The sequence below is a fragment of the Aotus nancymaae genome, unplaced genomic scaffold (assembly GCF_030222135.1).
Source record: "Aotus nancymaae isolate 86718 unplaced genomic scaffold, 86718_ANA_hifiasm-v0.15.2.pri h1tg000053l, whole genome shotgun sequence".
Taxonomy (NCBI): domain Eukaryota; kingdom Metazoa; phylum Chordata; class Mammalia; order Primates; family Aotidae; genus Aotus; species Aotus nancymaae.
In genome coordinates, this window is record NW_026988467.1 from 3655996 (window position 1) to 3675723 (window position 19728).

At 59.3% G+C, this 19728-nt stretch overlaps 2 protein-coding genes across 4 annotated transcripts in view; one reads left to right on the forward strand and one right to left on the reverse strand.

Moving 5' to 3' along the window:
- Positions 1–252: 252 nt before the first annotated feature.
- HES2 (hes family bHLH transcription factor 2) lies at positions 253–1222 on the reverse strand. The gene is made up of 4 exons (XM_064363714.1): positions 1178–1222; positions 1000–1095; positions 621–720; positions 253–533 (listed from the first exon to the last, which is right to left on the reverse strand). The coding sequence occupies exons 1-4, from the start codon at positions 1220–1222 to the stop codon at positions 253–255; spliced, it is 522 nt and encodes a 173-aa protein (XP_064219784.1).
- A 5299-nt stretch (positions 1223–6521) lies between these two features.
- Positions 6522–19728, forward strand: part of ESPN (espin) — a 36486-nt gene continuing 23279 nt past the window's right edge. For all 3 annotated transcript variants that reach the window (XM_021669905.2, XM_064363177.1, XM_064363178.1), the window contains exons 1-2: positions 6522–6995; positions 9960–10153. In XM_021669905.2, coding sequence (XP_021525580.2) covers positions 6702–6995; positions 9960–10153 — 488 coding nt within the window. In that variant the 5' untranslated portion in view covers positions 6522–6701. The remainder of the gene's footprint in view (positions 6996–9959; positions 10154–19728) is intronic.

Consider the following 19728-nt stretch of genomic DNA (forward strand, 5'->3'; position numbering starts at 1 on the left):
CACAGTCGGAATTAGTGACCATCCCCACCCCCACATCGGTTCTGTCTTCTTGCCCCAGGTGCTCTGGTCCCTAGCACAGGCTGCTGATCTGGGGACTTGGGGGAGAATCCTCCCCTTCTGGCAAACGTTCAGCAAGTCCCCATGAAACATCCGGCTTCCGGCCTGGGTGCGGGTACTTGGCTGACCCCTCATGATGGGAACAGCAGCCCCAGGTCCCAAGCAGTCGGCAGGGTCTGTGGACTGGCCGAGGGGCTACCACGGCCGCCAGAGGCCGGAGCCACAGGGAGGCGAGGGCGGCGAGGGCATGGGCAAGGATGCGGACTGTGAGGCAGACGCGGACGCTGGGGTGGGCGCAGATGGGCCACCGGAGTCACCAGCGCGCCCGCCATCGAGAGTGGCGCCCGCCGCTCTCCGCCACAGGTGCTCCAGCAGGCGCGCGCTCACGGCGGGCTCCAGGACGCGGCAGGCGGGCAGCACGTGGGCCAGGCGCGCCACACAGGCGCTGTAGCCCTCGCGGTAGCTGTCGCAAGGTACTGCGGGCAGAGAGCGGCGTGAGGTGCGGCGTGGGGTGCAGGGCGCGGGGTGCAGGGCTCGGGGCAGGGCGGGGCAGGCTCACTTACCGGGCGCTGCCATGGGCCATGAGGACGCAGGCAGCTCCTGCAGGAAGCGCACGGTCATTTCCAGGACGTCCGCCTTCTCCAGCTTCGAGTAGCTGGAGTTCTGCGCCCGGCCACGAGGAAGAGGGACAGAGAACCACCAAGACAGACATCTGGCCAGCTGCCGTGCGCACCGCGCTCTCGTTGGGAGCTGGCTGCGGGGCGCGCCGTGGCCTGCGGAGGGTCGGCTCCGACGAGCCCACCCCACCCAGACTCCGCCTCGGGCGCCGCGAGAAACCCCCTAGCGGGTTCCTCCCGCAGAAGCACCCGGTCTCCCTGCTCGGGCTCCGCGCCCCAGGACCCTCCGCCCTCAGCCCTCCGCCAGTCGCCCGGGCGCGCTCACCTCCCGGCCCAGCAGCGGCAGAATGAGCCCCTTGAGCTGGCTCAGGCTCTGGTTGATGCGCGCGCGCCGGCGCTTCTCCAGCAGCGGTTTCAGGCTCTGCGGGTGTGCGGCTTGGTGATTAGCTGGGTCCCCGGCGCCCTCCGCCCAGCCCCACCCTGCCCCAGTCCGGGGTTCCCACCTTGCGCAGCTCCGCCGCGTCCCCTGCCCGGCGAGGCAGCCCCATGCTTCCCAGGAAAGCGGCGGCAGCCGCGAGCCCCACACAAAGGGAACCCGAGGTCCGGAAGGAGGTCCTGAGAGCGGCCCGAGTTGGTGCCAGAAGAGTGCGCGCCGCTCCAGCAGCGGAACTTTAAGGGAGCGGCTCGCCCGCCCCGCCCCGCCCCGCCCCACGGAGTCCGGCCGCCCGCCAGTCCCACCTCCCGCCTTTGTTCCTGCGCGGGGTGGAGCCGGGAGGGGAGACAGCGACGCCCCCGAGGATCCCGCTCCTGGCCTTCGCGTCCCATCTACCGCGGGGTGGCGGCCCCGGGCTGTCCCCGAGCACCTGCGGGGGAGTGGCGAGGGCGTCATCGGGGGCCGTCGCTGCGTGACCCCGAGGGCAGGAGGGCCAGGTGGGGCCAGGCCTTGCCTGGCTCGAGCTGCAGTCCCTCCTCTCCAATGCAGCTCGTCATTCATTACCCAGGCTCGGTTCAGCATCTCTGAGCCCCGCCCTGGGCCGGGGCAGGGGACCCAGCGGCTGCAGGACTGCCAAGGCCCGCGGTTCCAGGAGCTCCCACGAAGGACAGTAGCAGGAGGAACTCCCACCCACAGCCGCTCTATCGGCGGAAGGGCTGAGCTGGACGGGGAATCCGAGGCCCGGAGAGAAGTCGTGACTTGCTCCGGCCGTCGACGCTGGGAACTGGCCGAGCTAGGACAAGGGCACCAGTCGCTAGACGCCCGGCTCTAAGGACCTCGTAGAATCCTCCAGCGACTTGCCGAGGGGTCATCTGGTTACCCCACTCCAGGCTTTGGGTGGGGAAACGGAATTCCACAGAAGCAGAGGCAGCCCGGGAGCCCTCGGAGCTCATTTTCATTCCCACCGGCTGGGGATCCGGGTTCTCGCCCTCAGGACAGTCAGGGCTCACATGACGCACGGGCGGGGCAGTCGTGGGTGCGGGCCCCCCGCTGCCCGCCCGGTGGGGGGCCCCAGCGGCCCGCCCAGGACCGCCTCCGCGCCGCGTGGCCGTTGCTGCGGCAAACTGGCTGGCGTCCCCCGCCCATCTGCTCTGGGCTCCCCTCTCCCGACGGGCTGGCAGGGCAACGGCCACGCCCGCGGACCACACTGCGAACCGCTGGGCAGAGAGATGACTGGCCGGATCCACCGAGCCAGCCGGGAGGAGGCCCCATGGGGCGGAGTCAAGACGGGCTCTGTCCAGGGTGCTGGATGAACCCCCAAACCCCACTTCTGAGCTCCACCCCTGCAGCTAGCCCCAGGTCCCCCTCCCTCAGGGTTCTCCCAGCAGGGCGGAAGAGGACCAAGGTACACACTAAGGGGCCTGAAGAAGCCTGGGCCAGGGGAGCCCGGGTCACCCATAGCTGTCTGTGGTATGAGAAGGATCTTAGGCCACCATTCATGGACACTTACTGTGTGCCAAGTTCAGGGACACTTTAAGGCTAGCATCTGCATTAACCCTCATAAAAGTTCTAACAAGTGAGAATAACTCATTCAACATATTTGGCCCAGCAGGGCCTGGAGGAACCTGAGAACTTGTCCTCCATGATTGAGGCCAGTTTGCCTCCATTGGCCTCCCCCAAGACAATGACTTGTTCTTTAAGAGCTCAAAAGACTGTGGATCTTTTCCCTCCCATCCTCAGCCCAAGGCACGTAGCCTGGCTCACTCATTTCTGCACCCACAAGCCAGCCACAAAATGCTTTAAAAACAAAACAAGGCCGGGTGTGGTGACTCACGGCTGTAATCCCAACACTTTGGAAGGCCAAGGCGGGCAGATCATGAGGTCAAGAGACTGAGACCATCCTGGTCAACATGGTGAAAACCTGTCTCTACTAAAAATACAAAAATCAGCTGGGCATGGTGGCATGCACCTGTAGCCAAGATCACGCCACTGCTCTCCAGCCTGGCGACAGAGTGAGACTCTGTCTCAAAAAAACAAGGTTGGGTTTGGTGGCTTATGCCTGTAATCTCAGCACTTTGGGAGGCTGAAGTGGGCAGATCATGAGGTCAGGAGTTCGAGTCTAGCCTGGCCAACATGATGAAACCTCATCTCTACTAAAAATACAAAAAAACACAAAAATTAGCCAGGCATGGTGGCAGGCACCTGTAATCCCAGCTACTCAGGAGGTTGACGCAGGAGAATTGCTGGAACCTGGGAGGCGAAAGTTGCCCTGAGCTGAAATTGTGTCATTGAAATCCAGCCTGGGCAACAAGAGGGAAACTCCATTTAAAAAAAAAAAAAAAACCCTCCCCATGCCTCATTTTCCCCAGCTGTAAACTGAGAACAATAGTTGTACCTCTCCCATAGCACCTCTGGATTAGATATCCAGGCTAAGTATGGGGAGCGTTTGGTGGGTGGTACAGATTTCATAAAAGTGTGACTGCTGGCGTGAGCTCCGTAGGGCTGCTGGGGAGGACCCCGATAGCCCGATGGATGTGGGACAGCCCAGAGAGGATAGAAGCCTGGCAGGAAAGGCCTGGCTTGAAGCCTGAGTTTGAGCCATGTCCTGAAAGGAGTTGGAGAGGTTGGCCAGCAGGGGTGGGTGCTCCCATGTGGCACTAATGGAGATGTCAATAGCAACAGTGGCAGTGGCTCAGGGGCATCTGCCCAGCCCACTGGAAGAGCAATAGAGCATCACCTGGACCTGGCCCACAAAATCACAAAACCAGGTGCTAGATGATCACGTCCATGGCCAAGGTGGCCACCTTAGGCATGGAGGACACGAATTGCAGGGCCTTTTAGAATGGAGGAGGCACAGGGAAGGGGTGCCCAAGACAAGCCATTTTAGCACCTCCTTCTGACAGTACCCCTGCCACTTGCTGGCCTCATGGTACACCTGCCCCTGGGCACCTGGAGGAGGGCAGCACCAGTCGCAGTGAGCCTGTTGCCCTGGCCACCACCAGCTCCAGCAGTGAGGCTGCCAGGAAAAGACTCCTCCCTCCCTTTGTCTGCAAACCGCTGGGCAAGGGTCCCAGAGCCCAGTGGCCACAGGTCCCATGGAGAGAATGAGGGTGATCTGGCTGGGTGGAAGTCGTTGGAAACCTGCCTGGCTAGGCACGGCTCAGCAGCTCCAGTTACCCGAGCACCTGGGAGGGTGGGAGGCCACCACCCAGGTTGCCACTAGGTGGCAGTCCCAGGGAAGGGACCGGAGGCACCTCCGAGTTTAGCACTATGACTCCCACTGTTCCTGGAAGGGGCTTCCTTCATTCTACATCTCAGCACTGACTGTTGTGGGTAACCCCCCATATAGGCACTGAGAATGAGAGCTAAACAGAACCCTGGCACAGTTAGGGCTTGAGGAATATCTCACTTTATAGTGTTACTACTCAGCTATTTCCTTTTATATAATCCTTTATACAATCATATATTAGTTTATAGAAATAGAGCTTGAAGAAGCTTTTATATAATCTTCTATATATAGAAGATTATATAATCTTCTATATATAATCATATATTAGTTGATAGTATGAGTGCCTAAAGAATATTTCCTTACATATATACTTATAATTATATCTTAGTTCATAATCGGAGGAATGCCTAGAGTGGACACAGTACAGAGCATGAATTAAGGGAAAACAGTTATACCAGGACAAGAATCCATGGCCCAGGCGGCGGCGTTCAGTATCGTAAAGATACCCGCTGTATGGCAGGCTTGGGGCAAGAGCCACTCCTCCTGATAAAGGAGTTGTAGGACCTTGCTCCAGTTCTTGTGGAAGGCTGCCCTCAGAACGGCAATCCACTTTGGTGACTGTGAACTTTATCAGCTCTTGCTACTGAGCTGCTTGAAAAGCATCTTCCCATAGAACCCATTGAAAGCTGCCAGAAGGTGGCGGTAACCTTGACAGCTCTGTCACTGCTATGTGGCTTAAAGTATCCTCCTATAAATCTTCTTAGAAGTAGTTTGCCCATAGATAGAAGTATAGCACACCACCCTCTTCACTGTGCACAGCCCACCTTCAAGCCTCGGTGACCTAATGGGGGTGGACCCCTTACTGCACGCGGCCCTTGCCTTCGCGTTTTTTTTTCGGAAAGGGCCCCTTGCTGCGCACTGTCCACCTCCTGGCCTAGGTGACCTAATGGGGGTGGACCCCATGTTTTATTGCTCACGAACCTATCACAATCCTTAAAGATGATTTCACTCACTGCCCTGCCCCCTAACCTATACACAATAAATACTCATGCTTCTGGATATTCGGAGCCTCGCCTGACTCTGCTTATAGGTGGCGTGGCCCCCCGAGCCCAGCTGCGTTTTTCTTGTATTTCTGTGTCCTGTCTCTTTCTCGGATCCTGCGCCTCAGCACAGCATAAGGCTCACCCCACGACCCTGTGGGCGCTCAGCCTCACATCGGGCTCCCAACGTGCCCTACAACTGTGCCAGACCCGGGTTGGGGCCGAGTGAAACCTTCAGGCCGGGTGGGGCCAGGCCCCCACGGGACTCAGAGAGGGTGGGTGTTGGGACAGGAAGGGCACAGGAAGGGTGCTTCAAGGTCGCTGATAGGCAGCCTGCACTCCCACAGCTACTTAGCCTCCACCTTCTGGAAGCTTTTCCTCCCATCCTTCGGGCACTAGCCGCTCCCACGGCTGGTGTTCGGTGGTGCCCGCAGGGTGGCTTGGCACATATTCGCTCTCCAGCCTGCGCCATCTGGCGCTTTCCTGCGCCCCTGCAGGGGTCTCCGTCCCCTCTCTCTGGATGCCGGTGATCTCGCGTCTCCACACAAGCCCTAACCCCGCAATCCCTGCCTTCTGTGTGCCTGGAAGTCCCTCCACCCCGACAGCGGCTGTGGGCGGCCTGAGGCCGCGGCGTCTAGACAGAGTTCCCAGCGCACCAGGAGTTCCTGTCCTGCCCTCCCCCCTCGAAGCTCTGAGGCCCTTTGCACTCTCCAGGGATTTAGACCCAGAGCCCCTCAGGGACGCTGTAGGCCTGCTCCTGCCTCAGGGCCTCGCGCTCCACACCCAGCCCATCGCACCTCCACAGAGACCTTTCCCTGACCGCCCACGTGGCCCCACAGTCACTCCCCGTCACCTCTGGAATTGCGTCGCCAGCGCCTGGAACCGCAGTGAGCGGACACTGGGCAGATGAATGAATTTGTCTGTGCCTGGACGGCTCTCCAATTCGAACCCAGTTCTGCTGCCCTCTGGGGTCTCAACTGTTACGTGAGACAAATTAGGAGAGAAGGCCCTGGGCGCCCTGCCCCAGTCGCCCGAGTGTCCCCGCGGAGCGGCGGGGGCGGGCGGGGGACTCTGGCTGAGGCTGCGGGCGGGGCGGGGCGGGGGCGGGCCCGAGGCTTAAGCCGGCGTCGGCGGGCTCCGGCCCCAGAGCGCGGCGGAGCGGAGCGCCAGGCAGTCCCGAGCAGAGGCCGGGCCCGCAGCCGCTCCGCCTCCCGGCCCGCAGAGCCCCGACGGCCGCACCGCGGGCTCCTCCCGCCCGCGAGGACACGCGCATGGCGTCCTGGCGGAGGCTCTGAGTGCGGGGTCGCGGCGCCGCAGGCGGCACCATGGCCCTGGAACAGGCGCTGCAGGCGGCGCGGCAGGGCGAGCTGGACGTGCTGAGGTCGCTACACGCCGCCGGCCTGCTGGGGCCCTCGCTGAGCGACCCGCTGGACGCGCTGCCCGTGCACCACGCGGCCCGCGCGGGGAAGCTGCACTGTCTGCGCTTCCTGGTGGAGGAGGCCGCCCTCCCCGCCGCGGCCCGCGCCCGCAACGGCGCCACACCGGCCCACGACGCCGCCGCCACCGGCCACCTCGCCTGCCTGCAGTGGCTGCTGTCTCAGGGAGGCTGCAGAGTGCAGGTGGGTCCGCGCCGTTTGCCGGGGGTCCTGCGGCTTCCTCCTCAGGAGACAGTCCTGGCCCAGAGCCCCCCACGCCGGGGCTCAAGGATGGGTGGGGTTTGGCACCTCCTGGCCCAGCTGAGCCCTGCACGGAGCTCCTTCCAGAGGCCCTCAGGTGAGTGGGCTCCCTGGCTTGCGAGTACTCTGGCAGATGCCCTGGCGAGCCTGGGGGCTCCCTGGAAGCACACCTGGGTGATGGGAGCCAGAAGGGCGCCTCCTCCGTGGGGCTGGTAGTTACTAGTGCGTACCAGGAGAGGGAAGGCACTGATCTGAAGTCCTGGGAGTGGGTGGGGACGTGAGGCCTGGGTGGCAGAGTCAGAAGCCCATGTCCTCCAGGGCCAGGTCTGAAAGGAGGCTGGGCAAAGTCCCACAGCCCAGGCTGAGCTACAGGTGTCCCTAGCCAGTGTGTGGGGGAATGATGATGGGCCGTGGTAAATGGGGGTCTCCGCATAACCCAGGCTGACCCTAGGACATCCGTGCTGTCAAGGCTCCCAGCTGTCAGCTGCTTCTCCAGCCCAGGCTGATTCTTGCTGCCCCCAGACCCAACCTGGTCCCTCTGAGAAGTGACCTCCCAGGGGCGTCCTGGCTGCTGAGAAGCAGGTAGCCAGGCGGCGGTCAGAGAGTTCCAAGCACAGGGAACAAGAAGTGCAGAGCCCTGAGGCGCGCACACTCCTGTCCTGTCGGAGGGCCAGCAGGAGGCTGCGTATTCAGAGTGGGTGAGGAGGGGTGAAGCTGCCAGGGCCAGGCCAGAGGGTCTCCTAGGCCGAGGTTAGGGATTTGGGTGAAATTCTGCTTGTGGGGGCAGCCATGGGAGGGAGGAACCGGAACTGATTTTCCACTTAGACCACTGGGCTCCCTGGAGATGGAAGGGGAGGAGGCAGGCTTGCTATGGCCCAACGATGGCCAGGCCAGCCCACCTTCTGCCCTCAGATAGAAGGCCCCCCACCCTTCCTGGGAGATGGCCCGCCCCATATCTCTCCGTGGGACCTGTTTTCAGGGCTTCCTGGCTACGTGGCCCATGCCCACTCTTTTGGGAGGTGTCATGCCTGCCTTATCCGGTGTCCAGGCCTGGCCGGAAGCCTCCCTTGCCAGAACAGAGGAGCTGGGCGAAGCAGGTGGCCTTGGCCCCAGCTTATCAAGTCTCCTGCCCTCTGGGCCAGGCAGGCTTGGGTGCTGGGGGAGGAAGTGGTGGGGGGGATGACCTGGATCCTTGGGCTTCCCCAGCCCGGAGAGATAAGCTGCTTTAGGGTGTGGTCCACTGCACATGAGGCTCCTGGGGCTGGACAGCTGTTGCTGCCTCAGGGACAGGCCAGAGCCCAGAGGCCTATGGCCCTCTCCTTACAGTTTCCACCACTGAGGGGCCCAGAGCCAGCGAGACCCCTGGAGCCTCAGACCCTCAGTCCCCAAGGCCAGTAGGAAGGGAGTGCCTTTCTCAAGAGCTGGGGCTCAGGTCACATTTCACCATGGTTCTGCCTGGGTCCCCTCTAGCCAGCTCCAACCTTTGGGCTCAGAGCCCAAAATCAGAGCTTGGAAGCAGTCTCTGGTCCCCCACCACCGGCATTCTACCACACAGAAGGGGCCTCAGTGTCCTCAGCTTCCTGTGGGCCATCACATTATCTGCCCCATCTTCCTCCCTGCCTCCTGAGCAGGATCGCCGGGCTATTGCCCCGCCCTGCAGGCTGCCTGATGACCCTATCAGTGGCCCGGGGCCCCAGCTCCCTCTGTGCCCTCTTTCCTCACATTTCTCACAAGAGCCTGAGTTTTCTCTTCCCACATGATTCAGCTTCTTGAGGCCTGGAGTCTCTCTCCAGCTCCTGCTGCCTCTGCCACTCTGTGACCACAATGCCCTCTCTCTGGGCACGGCAGGGCAGAGATGCTTCACTCCCTGACCCTAGTGAAGTTTGCCCACTGCCTCCTTCTGCCGCAACCCTGCCCACCCCTCTGTCGCCCATGTGCTTGGCGCTTGGAGGTTGTTCCGTTCCAGAACTAGTGCCCACTCGGCCAAGTGCAGCAGCCTCTGCGTCTAGACGTCTGGGTCCTCCGGGATTCTCCTCCCGGCCCAGGTCCCGTAAGCACTCCCCTCTGGCCCCTTTCTCAGCAGACACACACATGGGGTGTGCACAGATGACACATTCAGCAGTTCTGGGCCCAGACCTCTGGCACCACCCACTCTGAGGTCCCTGGGGGAGGTTTTGTCCAAGCCTTCCCAGAGGCCACCACTAGCCTGCACCTAGCACCCCTGGCTGACTGCCCTGGACCCGCCCACCAGCGCCCAGCAACTTCCACCTCCACAGGGCAAGAACACAGGCTGCTCCTGTGCATGGGCGCTGGCAAGTCTGCCAGGGGAGGGGGCAGTTTTCTGCACTGAGGTTGGGTTCCTGGAGGCGCATCAAGGTGGAGGCGTCTGTTCCCACGTGACACCTAGGAAGGTGGAGAGAGAGGGGGCAAGTGTTGGAAGCAGGGGTTGCCCCCAGTCCTGATGCTAGCTTGGTGCGGCCCCGCAGCCCCCTTCCTGGTCCTGCTCAGCCCAACAACCCTCTGTCACTCCTTCAGCCATTCCCTGAGCCCCTGGGTGTCAGGGCTGTGGCCCTCAGCCTGGAGCCAGTCTCCTGCCTTGACAACCTGGTGCCTCTCGCATAGACAGGGCACAGTCAGGACCTGCAGGCCTCTGAAAGCCGGGCACGGCGATGCTGCCTATTGGCTATGGCTCAGAGAGGGCCAGTTAGTTGCCCAAAGACAGCAGCAGATTCAAACCCAGGATCCGCTTGACCCAAAAAAACATTGCTGAGTGAGGCCTGGCCAATCTCTCCAGGGAAGGCAGAGAGCACAGAGCTACCCCCGAGGCCTGTGGGAGTCTGGGAGTGGCCCAAGCCAGGGGCAGGGCAGGAACAGCCTTTAGAACTTGAACTGGCTCTCCTCCCACAGGACAAAGACAATTCTGGTGCCACAGTCTTGCATCTGGCTGCCCGCTTTGGCCACCCCGAGGTGGTGAACTGGCTGCTGCATCATGGCGGTGGGGACCCCACCGCAGCCACAGACATGGGCGCCCTGCCTATCCACTACGCTGCCGCCAAAGGAGACTTCCCCTCCCTGAGGCTTCTCATCGGGCACTACCCTGAGTAAGATCACCCCTCGTAAGGGGTCCTCTGGGTGGGCTGGGCCAGGGCTTTGGGGGATGCCTGGGATCTGCCATGCCTCTCCGGCACTCCAGGGCAGTGATCCCTCCAGCGACCATCCTGGGGCCAGAGGGCCAGGCCAGAGAGACGGCTCCCACTCAACATGAAATTTCTCCCCTGCTGGAAAACCCCTTCTGGGGCTGCCCCCAGAGCCCTGCAAGCAGGTGCCACCAGCATCCTCAGCCGGCCAGCTGCATGCAGCTGGACTTGGGAGGCTGGGCATGCAAGCCAAGGTCACCTGTTCCCCTCAGGCTGCTTCTGTAGCAGGAACTCTCTCTGGCTCAGGCTGTGCTCATTTGCAAGACTGTTCAGAATGGAGTGGGGAACAGCAAGGGCAGGAGCGCCTCCTAGACCCTAGTCAAACAGGCGGAAGAGGAATCCCATCAGTTACCAAGCAGTTAAGGGAGAACTGCCCCTCCCAGACCCCCACCCCACCTCCTGGCCCCAGAGCCCCTGGCTGGAGGCCATCCAGAGAGCAGCCTGTCATCCCCTGCGGCCCCTCAGCCCATTCCCACTACCACGGGAAGCATGGGGCTCCCAAACCTCCTGGGGTGTGGGCTGGGAGCTCCCCTGGGTGGGGTGGGGGCTCATACAGAGCAGCGGGCATGTGTGAGTCTAGGGGAGGGAGGGAGGGACTCAGGTCTTAGATGTGCCTGGGGAGGCAGGGATCCAGGGAAAGCCGCTCAGGCCCTGAGAGGCTGGGGTGCCAGATGCCACAGGGGCCTGAGTGGGGAGTGGGGGGCTCTGACCAGTGATCCTTGTTAGTCTAAGTGGGAGCCTGGGATATAAATGCGAATGTGGACCCAGCCTCGAGAAGAGAGCAGCTATGAGGTAAGAGGGTCTGGCCTGTCTTCACCACTGGTCGGTTCCTGGGTGTGCCTGCAGGGCCCCTGGCCACCAGGGAGGAGGCTGGAGGCCAGTTCTGGCCATACGGCCGTGTGGCAAGGTGGCCACAGCTGCAGCCTCTTGGGCCCAGGCACACTGGCGTGGATGTAGGGTGGCCCTAGGACCTAACAGGCCGGGCTCCAGTTGTCCCCTCGGCCCAGGACAAGGGAGCTGGGCCTGGCTCCTCCCTAAGAAGGGACTCCCTGGTTTGGTTAGTGGGAGACCCAGCAGGTGCTGCCCTGGGGAGGGGGCTCTTCACAGCACAGCCAGCCCTGCCAGGCCTGTTTGGTGGCCGCTTTGGTATGAATTCACTGCTTCCAAACAAACTAGGGTTTGGATCATGTCAAAGTCAGTGAGATTTAGAGTAGGAGAACTCCAGAGACCCCTGAGTAGAGGGTCCCAACTGGCTTCTGGCAGCACCTCTTGGAGGCTGTCCCAGATTCCTGAGTTGGACTCTCCAGGTTGGGGCCTGGTAGCCACACGTGGGACATGTCCTCATCCTCACAGCGGTGATTCTGATGCATCTGTCCCACCCCCTCACTTCAAGCAGAGGAGAGGGACAGGTCTTGAGAAGGGAAGGTGCCCCTGATGGCGGGACCAATATGGCCCAAGTGTGAACTGGAAGATGCTGAGCCCCCCTTCTGCAAGTGCTGGTGGGGCCCACCACCCCGGGCCTTCCTCACTGAGAAGGCAAGTCTAGGATGCACAACGATCCCCCTGTGGGCTGTGCTGTGGAACGCCCTCCAGGTCTCTGGGCCTGGGGGACCCTGGCCCCATCCCAGGCCATGACAGGTGCTGGGTGTGATTGGGCACTGGTGGAGACTCAGTGGCCAGATGGCCTGGACTGATGAGCCACCAGCCCCCCAGGAGTTACCATGAATCTCAGGAAGGTGGACAGAGGGCTTGGGCTCGGTTCCCCACAGCGGCGTGTGACTCAGCTGATAAGAAGGTGTCTTTGTGTGGTTGCCAGGCTGGGCTCCGGCAGGAGGGGCAGCTGGGAATTGGGGTTGGGGGATGGTTACCCAGTTAGCCTCCTACCTCAGGGGCAAGGATTCCTACTCCCTGAGGCTGTGAATATGAGGGCTGGGAGCTGGGGAGAGCAGAGGCTTGAGCTGCCCCAGGCCACAGGCCCCAATCAGGGGACCCAGGTGGCCCAGCTTCATGCTCTCGAGAGCCTCTGGGGCCTGATGTGAATCGCTGTGAATTATTCACAAGGCTCAGCTCTCTTGCTGGCGCGTGGGTGAGTGCTGAGGGAGGAAGGGCTCCTGGACCTGCCGTTGGGAAACTCGATCCTGCCCAGGGGGGCTGTGGGTGGCCATGGGCCATGGAAGTGACATGCTGCAGAGGAGCTGGAAGGCTACAGCCTCGGGGAAGCCCAGCTAATTCCTGGGCTACGCCTTGGGGTCTTATAATAGAAAGGACTTGAGATTGCAGGAATGTCCTGCACATGCCCCCACCTCCCCATCTACCCCGTTCATGGGGCCAAGTCTTCCCAGAAGCAAAGGAGTTGTCACAGTGACCGTAGGGGCTGCTGCTACATGTGACCCTCCCTCTGAGCCCCTATAGAAAAGGGATCTCTCAGTTGGGAGGCATGGGGCTGGCAGGAGCTGGGCTGGGGATGTTGAGGCCCTAGGTCTCAGGGAGATCCAGTTGGGAGGGTTGGCCCTCCTGGGCAGGAGCTCCAGTGGCTGATGGAGGGGAACAAGGAGTCCAGACCCCCAATCAGGCCAGGTTGAGAAGGGGCAAAGAGTAGATGGCCCTCAAGGCTGGTGGCCACCCTCCCAGGAGGGTCCTGGAGCCCAGGAGCTTACTCTGCTTCCCCCATGCCTGCTTCTGGCTGCCACAGGGCCTGAGCAGCTGGGCAGGGCTGTGGGAGGCAGAGTCGGGGAGCCAGGGCTCAGCTGGGACCCTGAGGCTTGAGCTGGAGAGTGGGGAGGCTCCAGGCTCTTCCCTGGGCCCTGAGTGCTGCCAGTCACAGCAAGCTGAAAAACCAGTTAGCCCAGAGATTTTATCAACTTCACCAGGTGCCTCCTGCTGGTGCCTCCTTCCCCCAAAGCCTCCGCTATAACCAACCAGACAAGACTGGGGTGGGGTTGGAAAGTACCAGTGGCTGGGCACAGTGGCTCATGCCTGTAATCCCAGCACTTTGGGAGGCTGAGGCAGGTGGATCATCTGAGGTCAGGAGTTCAAGACCAGCCTGACCAACGTGGTGAAACCCTGTCTCTACTAAAAGTACAAAAATTAGCTGGGCGTGGTTGCACATGCCTGTAATCCCAGCTACTCAGGAGGCTGAGACAGGAGAATTGTTTGAACCAGGGAGGTGGAGGTTGCAGTGAGCCAAGATCATGCCATTGCACTCCAGCCTGGGTGACAGAGTGAGACTCTGTCTCAAAAAAAAAAAAAAAAAAAAAAAGAGGGGAGGCAGAAGAGGGGAAGGGAGGAAAGTGGAACCCGGGCCAGGAGTCAGGACAAACCCAGAACAGCTCCTGCCTGCTGAGAACCTTCTAGGGGCCTGGCACCACCCAGTGCCATCTGAGCCATACAACCACCCTGAGCAGTAGCAGTGTAATCAACCCATTTACAGATGGACTCATTCAACTAATGTTTATTGAGCAACTTCCATGGACCAGGTGATATTCTAAATGCCAGTGATATGCCGGTGAACCAGACAAGCATCCCTGCCTCGTGGAGCTGACAGGTACAGAAATGGTGTTTTAGAGAGGCTGATCCACCAGCTGTGGTCACCACTGGCTTGCTGTGTGACCTTGGGCAGACTGTACCTCGTCTCTGGGTCTCTCTCCCACTCCTGGTCCAGGTCCTAATCGCTCAGGGCCTTTCAAGTTCACTGGAGACTTCCCCTTCTCCCTTCCTTTGAGCAAAGCTTCACAGAGCCTGGCTGCTCCACAGCCCAGCTGAGCCTGAGGGGTTCAGGCAGCCCCCGCCTGAGACAGAAAGGGGGTTTCTTGGGAAGCCCCAGCAACTCACAGCTTAGGGAGCCCCAGGGCCCGGGGCTCACCTCTCCCCCTTAGAAGGCTGGAGGCTCTGCCTAGGCCAGTCCCTTTCCTGCTAGTCCCCTGCTTCTGTCACAGGCTGTGGGGTGTCACTCCTTTTTAATCACCAGCCCCTGTCGACCTTTGGTGTCTGTCAGGTCACCTGGCATCGGGGCCTGGGGGCAGGGCCTGTGTCCACACTGGGGAAATGGTTACCATCCAGGTGGAGGCTCTGAGAAAGGAAGGGCCTGGTGGAGTCAGGAGAAGCCCCTCACAGCAGGCGAGGGCACAGGCCCCCATCTTATGTCTCCACCAGCAGCTCCTGGTCTCAGCTGTCATCTAACCGGGGCTGGTGCCCCTGCCCTACCCATCTAAAGAGGAGAGCTGAACCTTGAGCCCTGAGGCTCTGTAAGCGGCGAGCTGCTGGGGATCCCAGGGCTTTCAAGGAACCCCCTTTCTGCCCCATGATGGGGCTACCTGAACCCCTCGGGCTCAGTGGGGCCTTGGGAGCAGCCACACTCTGTGAGGCTGTGCACTAAGGAAGGGAAAAGGGGAAGTCCCCAGTGAGCCTGAAAGGCCCTGAGCGATTAGGACCTGGACATGGTCTTCTCCCGTCTAGCTCCACCTGCAGCCTTTGAAAATACAAGTCCCGCCAAGCACAGTGGCTCATGCCTGTAATCCCAGCGCTTTGGGAGTCCGAGGTGGGTGGATCTCAAGGTCAGGAGTTCGAGACCAGCCTGGCCGTATGGTGAAACGCTGTCTCTACTGAAAAATAAAAAAATTAGCCAGGCATGGTGGCTCGCACCTGTAGTCCCAGCTACTCAGGAGAGTGAGGCAGGAGAATCACTGGAACCCAGGAGGCAGAGGTTGCAGTCGGGACTCCCGGGGTTGAGACGGGTTGCAGTGGCTCCCTGTCTCAAAAAAAAAAAAAAGTCCCAGTTGGTGGGCTCACACCTGTAATCCCAGCACATTGGGAGGCCAAGGCGAGCAGATTACCTGAGGTCAAGAGTTTGAGACCAGCCTGGCTAACATGGTGAAACCCGGTCTCAACTAAAAATACAAAAATTAGCCGGGCATGGTGGCAGGCGTCTGTAATCTCAGCTACTTGGGAGGCTGAGGCAGGAAAGAATTGCTTGAACCTGGGAGGCGGAGGGTGCAGCGAGCCGAGATTGCACCACTGCACTCAGCCTGGGCAACAGAGCAAGACTTCATTTAAAAAAAAAAAAAAAGAAAGAGCAAGTCCCGTCACAGGCTCCTGGCCACTGACAGAGAAGGCCACTCACTTCCTTACAATGTCCCAGAGGCTGTCCCTCCTCCAGGCTATGGTCCCCTCCAACAGGCCAGCACCCCTTCCTTCACAGAGGCTGATCCTTCTGCAGGGATCAGAGACCCCTGTCTGCTCCATGCCCTCCTCCAAGTCTTTGCTCAGACCTCACTTCCTCAGCAAGGCCAACCCTGAGCCTCACTGAAATTGTCACCAGCACCCACAATGTGTGCTAACTCTCCTGCTGGCCTAGTTCCCTGCTGCTTCTTCTTTTTTTTTTTTTTTTTGAGACTTAAGTCTTGCTCTGTCACCCAGGCTGGAGTGCAGTGGTGCGATCTCCACTCACAGCAACCTCCACCTCCCAGCTTCAAGCGATTTTCCTGCCTCAGCCTCCTGAGTAGCTGGGATTATAGGTGCACACCATCATGCCTGGCCAATTTTTGTATTATTAGTAGAGACGGGGTTTCACCATGTTGGCCAGGCTGGTCTTGAACTGCTGACCTCAGGTGATCCACCTGCTTCAGCCTCCCAAAGCGCTGGGATTACAGGCATGCACCTCCGCACCTGGGCTCCCTGCTGCCCTTATGGTGACCTGACTTTTCGTCCTGTGTGCATCTTGTGTGACAGCCGAAAGCCAGGCCTGGCGAGAGGCCCCAAGACACATGCGGTCTCCTTACTCCCTGCACACCCATATTTCTGGCCAGGCCATGCAGCGCACAGGCAGATGCGTTTTCGTCCCGTCTGTCCCTGAATAATGAGGCCAGGGGCTTTGTCTTCCCGGCTCTGTATGCCCGGAGCCTGACTCCAGTAAACGTCTGCTGAATGAGTGGGTTGTGGAACCCCAGGGATTTGTCCACGCTGCCTACAGCTCATTGCCTGTGACCCCAGACAAAAACCCCTTCTGGGCATCCCCCAGCCCATCTGGCAAATGGACCTAACCTACCCTACCAGGCTGAGGCCATGAGTGAAGAGACATCCCCTACTCCTGGCCTGGCTGTCCCTTCTCACATTTATTCATTCAACAAACAGCAACTGGGTACGCTCAACTGCCCGGCCCGTCAGCATGAGGGACACAGTGTGCCCCTTCAGCCACACATTCTTCTATCCACATATGTGTGGGTCTGAGGAGGAGAATAACAAGATATTTCAGGAGTGGCAAGTGCCATGCAGTAAAATGGGCAGTTTGGTGGAAGTGATGGGGATGGTCTTTAAGTTGAGGGGTCAGGGAAGCCAGGCGTCTTTGAGGAGGGGAGAGCTGAGACCCTAATAAAAAAGAGGGTTGGCCTTGAGGCCCTTCCATGACAGAACTGGCAGTGATGTGGGGAGGTGTAGAGGCCTGAGGGGGAGGTCGTTTCACTTAATTGTGGGCCAGGAGGAAGACCTGGGAGGCTGGGAGAGTTGCAGGCTTCTGAGAAGATTCCCTGCTAGCCGATGGGCTGGGGTATAGAACCTTCCTCAAACCAGGACTCTGTTTCTTCCCTAGGCCAGGCCTAGTTGGAAATCTTTTTTTTTTTTTTTTTTTTTGAGACGGAGTCTCACTCTGTCACCCAGGCTGGAGTGCAGTGGCTCGATCTTGGCTCACTGCAACCTCTGCCTCCCGGGTTCAAGCAATTCTCCTGCCTCAGCCTCCTGAGTAGCTGGGATTACAGGCACCTGCCACTATGCCTGGCTAATTTTTTTTTTTTTTTTTTGAGATAGAGTCTCACTTTGTTGCCTAGGCTGGAGTGCAATGGCACGATCTTGGCTCACTGCAACCTCCGCCTCCTGGGTTCAGGCAATTCTCCTGCCTCAGCCTCCTGAGTAGCTGGGATTATAGGCACATACCATCATACCCAGCTAATTTTTCTATTTTTGTAGAGACGGGGTTTCACCATGTTGGCCAGGCTGATCTCAGGTGATCTGCCCACCTTGGCCTCCCAAAGTTCTGGGATTACAGGCGTAAGCCACCGCGCCTGGCCTCAAATTTTTTGTATTTTTAGTAGAAATGGGGTTTCACCATGTTGGGCAGGCTGATCTCGATCTCCTGACCTTGTGATCCTCCCACCTCAGCCTCCCAAAGTGCCAGGATTATAGGCATGAGCCACCGTGCCTGGCCCGGGAAGCTTTTAACATAGGCCAGGAGGTGTGACTGGAGGACGCCAAGAGCCACCAAAGGCTCCATGAATGTCAATTCAAAGCAGTCATAGGCTGCAACCGGACTGATCCTCGGAGGCGCAGCCTCTTCCTGACTCCCTTTGGGGAGGCATTACTGACAGCGGGGACGGCCACAGGAATCATTCTTCAGCCCGGGTCTGGCTCCCTGGGCAACTCACTCCCTGCTCCCTGCAGCGGCCTTGACAGTGAGCTGGCACAAACCTCCTCTGGAGATTCCCACAGCCCACACGGGTGTCCTGTGTTCCTTTTGTGCAATCAGAGGTGACTTGATGAATAGTTACAGTTCGTCCATAGCATCTTTGTTCCCAAGAGAAAGAAAACAAATCACAATTTATATGTTCATTGCCAGGGAGCCTCTGACCTACAAAGAGGGCTTGGGTCAAAGTTGGGGGAAAGGGCAAGGGCTTGTTCTGGGCGCACTTTTCTGTGGCCGTCACTGTGGTCACTGTGTCACTGTGGTCGGGGCTAGAGCTGGTAGGGGTCTGGGGGTCAAAGGTCTCCCCCAAGACCCATCCTCTCCCCTCTAGGTTATGTTCCCCGCAACAGAAATGATACCCAGCCTGGCCCGTGCTTGGCAGGACCTGGACATGCCAGGCCAGCCATGGGCCCTCCTGATGGCTGGTCCTCCCAGGCACAGGTAAGAAGAACCCTAAAGTTGAGCGGTGGCTATGCGCCAGGCACCAGGCTCTGCAGGCACTCCTCAGGCACTCCGCACAGGGTCAGGATGACGACTGTTGCCCCCATTTCATGAATGGGTTTGGGAACACAAAGAGACAAGAAGTGAGACTGTGGCACAGCTCGAAGGCACAGGACTTGAACTAGGTCCTCCTTATCCTGCAGGCCCTTCTAGGGGCTGTGCCCCAGCAGCTGGCAAAGAGGGCTCCTGAGTTCCCAGCGGGGAAGGGCAATGGTCTGTGCGACGGGAGGGAGGGAGGCAGAGGGGCAGACAGACCAAGAGCAGGGGGGTGCAGGCGTGACACATTTGTTTTTGTTTTGTTTTGTTTTGTTTTTGAGACAGAGTCTTGCTCTGTCACCCAGGCTGGAGTGCAATGGTACAATCTCAGCTCACTGCAACCTCCGCCTCCCGGGTTCAAGTGATTCTCCTGCCTCAGCCTCCTTAGTAGCTGGGATTACAGGCATGCACCACCACACCCGGCTAATTTTTGTATTTTTAGTAGAGATGGGGTTTCAGCATGTTGGTCAGGCAGGTCTCAAACTCCTGACCTCATGATCCACCCGCCTCGACCTCCCAAAGTCCTGGGATTACAAGCGTGAGCCACTGCGCCTGTCCAGATGTGACACATCTGGAGTCAGAAGCAGGCTCTGCATAAGACCCAGGCTCAAATCGGGGCTCTGCCTTTTTCTCATAGAGTGATGTTAGCGCTCTGTGCCTCAGTTTCCTCATCTGTACCAGGAGAACAGTGCTAACACCTGTCCTGTCAGGTTGTTACGAGGACCAGCTGAGAGACTGTGTGTGTTGTACTCATCGTGGTGCCTGAGACAGAGTAATCATTCAGTAAATGGTGGCTACCATCACTAGTGTTATTATATCCTCTTATTACTTTTGTTAATTCCTCTCTCCAGTGATGGGAATTTTGTTTCTTTTCTCATTTATTTATTTCAGAGACAGGGTTTTGCTCTGACACTGAGGCTGGAGTGCAGTGGTGTGGTCATAGTTCACTGCAGCCTCAACTTCCTGGACTCAAGTGATCCTCCCTCCTCAGCCTCCTGAGTGGCTGGAACTACAGGTGTGCACCACCACACCTGGCTAATTTTTAAATTGTTTGTAGAGACAGGGGTCTCACTGTGTTTCCCAGGCTGGTCTCAAACTCCTAGGCTTAAGCCATCCTCTTGCTTTGGCCTCCCAAGGTGCTTGGATTCCAGGCGTGTGATGGGAATTTCATTTTGGTCCTTCCGCTCATCCCTATCTTTGTAATACTCCCGAGTGACTGAGAGTACCTGTTGTTCTTGCCCTCAGGCCAAGGTGGAAGGGGATGTCGAGCCAGGACCCCTCCCACCCAGCCCATCAGCATATCTGCCGCATGTTCTGGGGTCTTTCAGGCTGGAGTCTCTGACTCCAGAATGGGGCTCATGAGTGCAGAGGATGTAATACTAATAAGAATTAGGCTGGGCTTGGTGGCTCGCGGCTGTAATCCCAGCACTTTGGGAGGCTGAGGTGGGCATATCACCTGAGGTCGGGAGCTCGAGACCAGCCTGACCAACAT

Excerpts from the sequence above, each read along its gene's own strand:
- HES2 (XM_064363714.1), bottom strand. The coding sequence starts at position 1,222 with ATGGGGCTGCCTCGCCGGGCAGGGGACGCGGCGGAGCTGCGCAAG. Across the intron at positions 1,096-1,177 it reads ACGCGGCGGAGCTGCGCAAG|AGCCTGAAACCGCTGCTGGA; the intron begins GTGGGAACCCCG and ends GCACACCCGCAG. Across the intron at positions 721-999 it reads TGCCGCTGCTGGGCCGGGAG|AACTCCAGCTACTCGAAGCT; the intron begins GTGAGCGCGCCC and ends GGCCGGGCGCAG.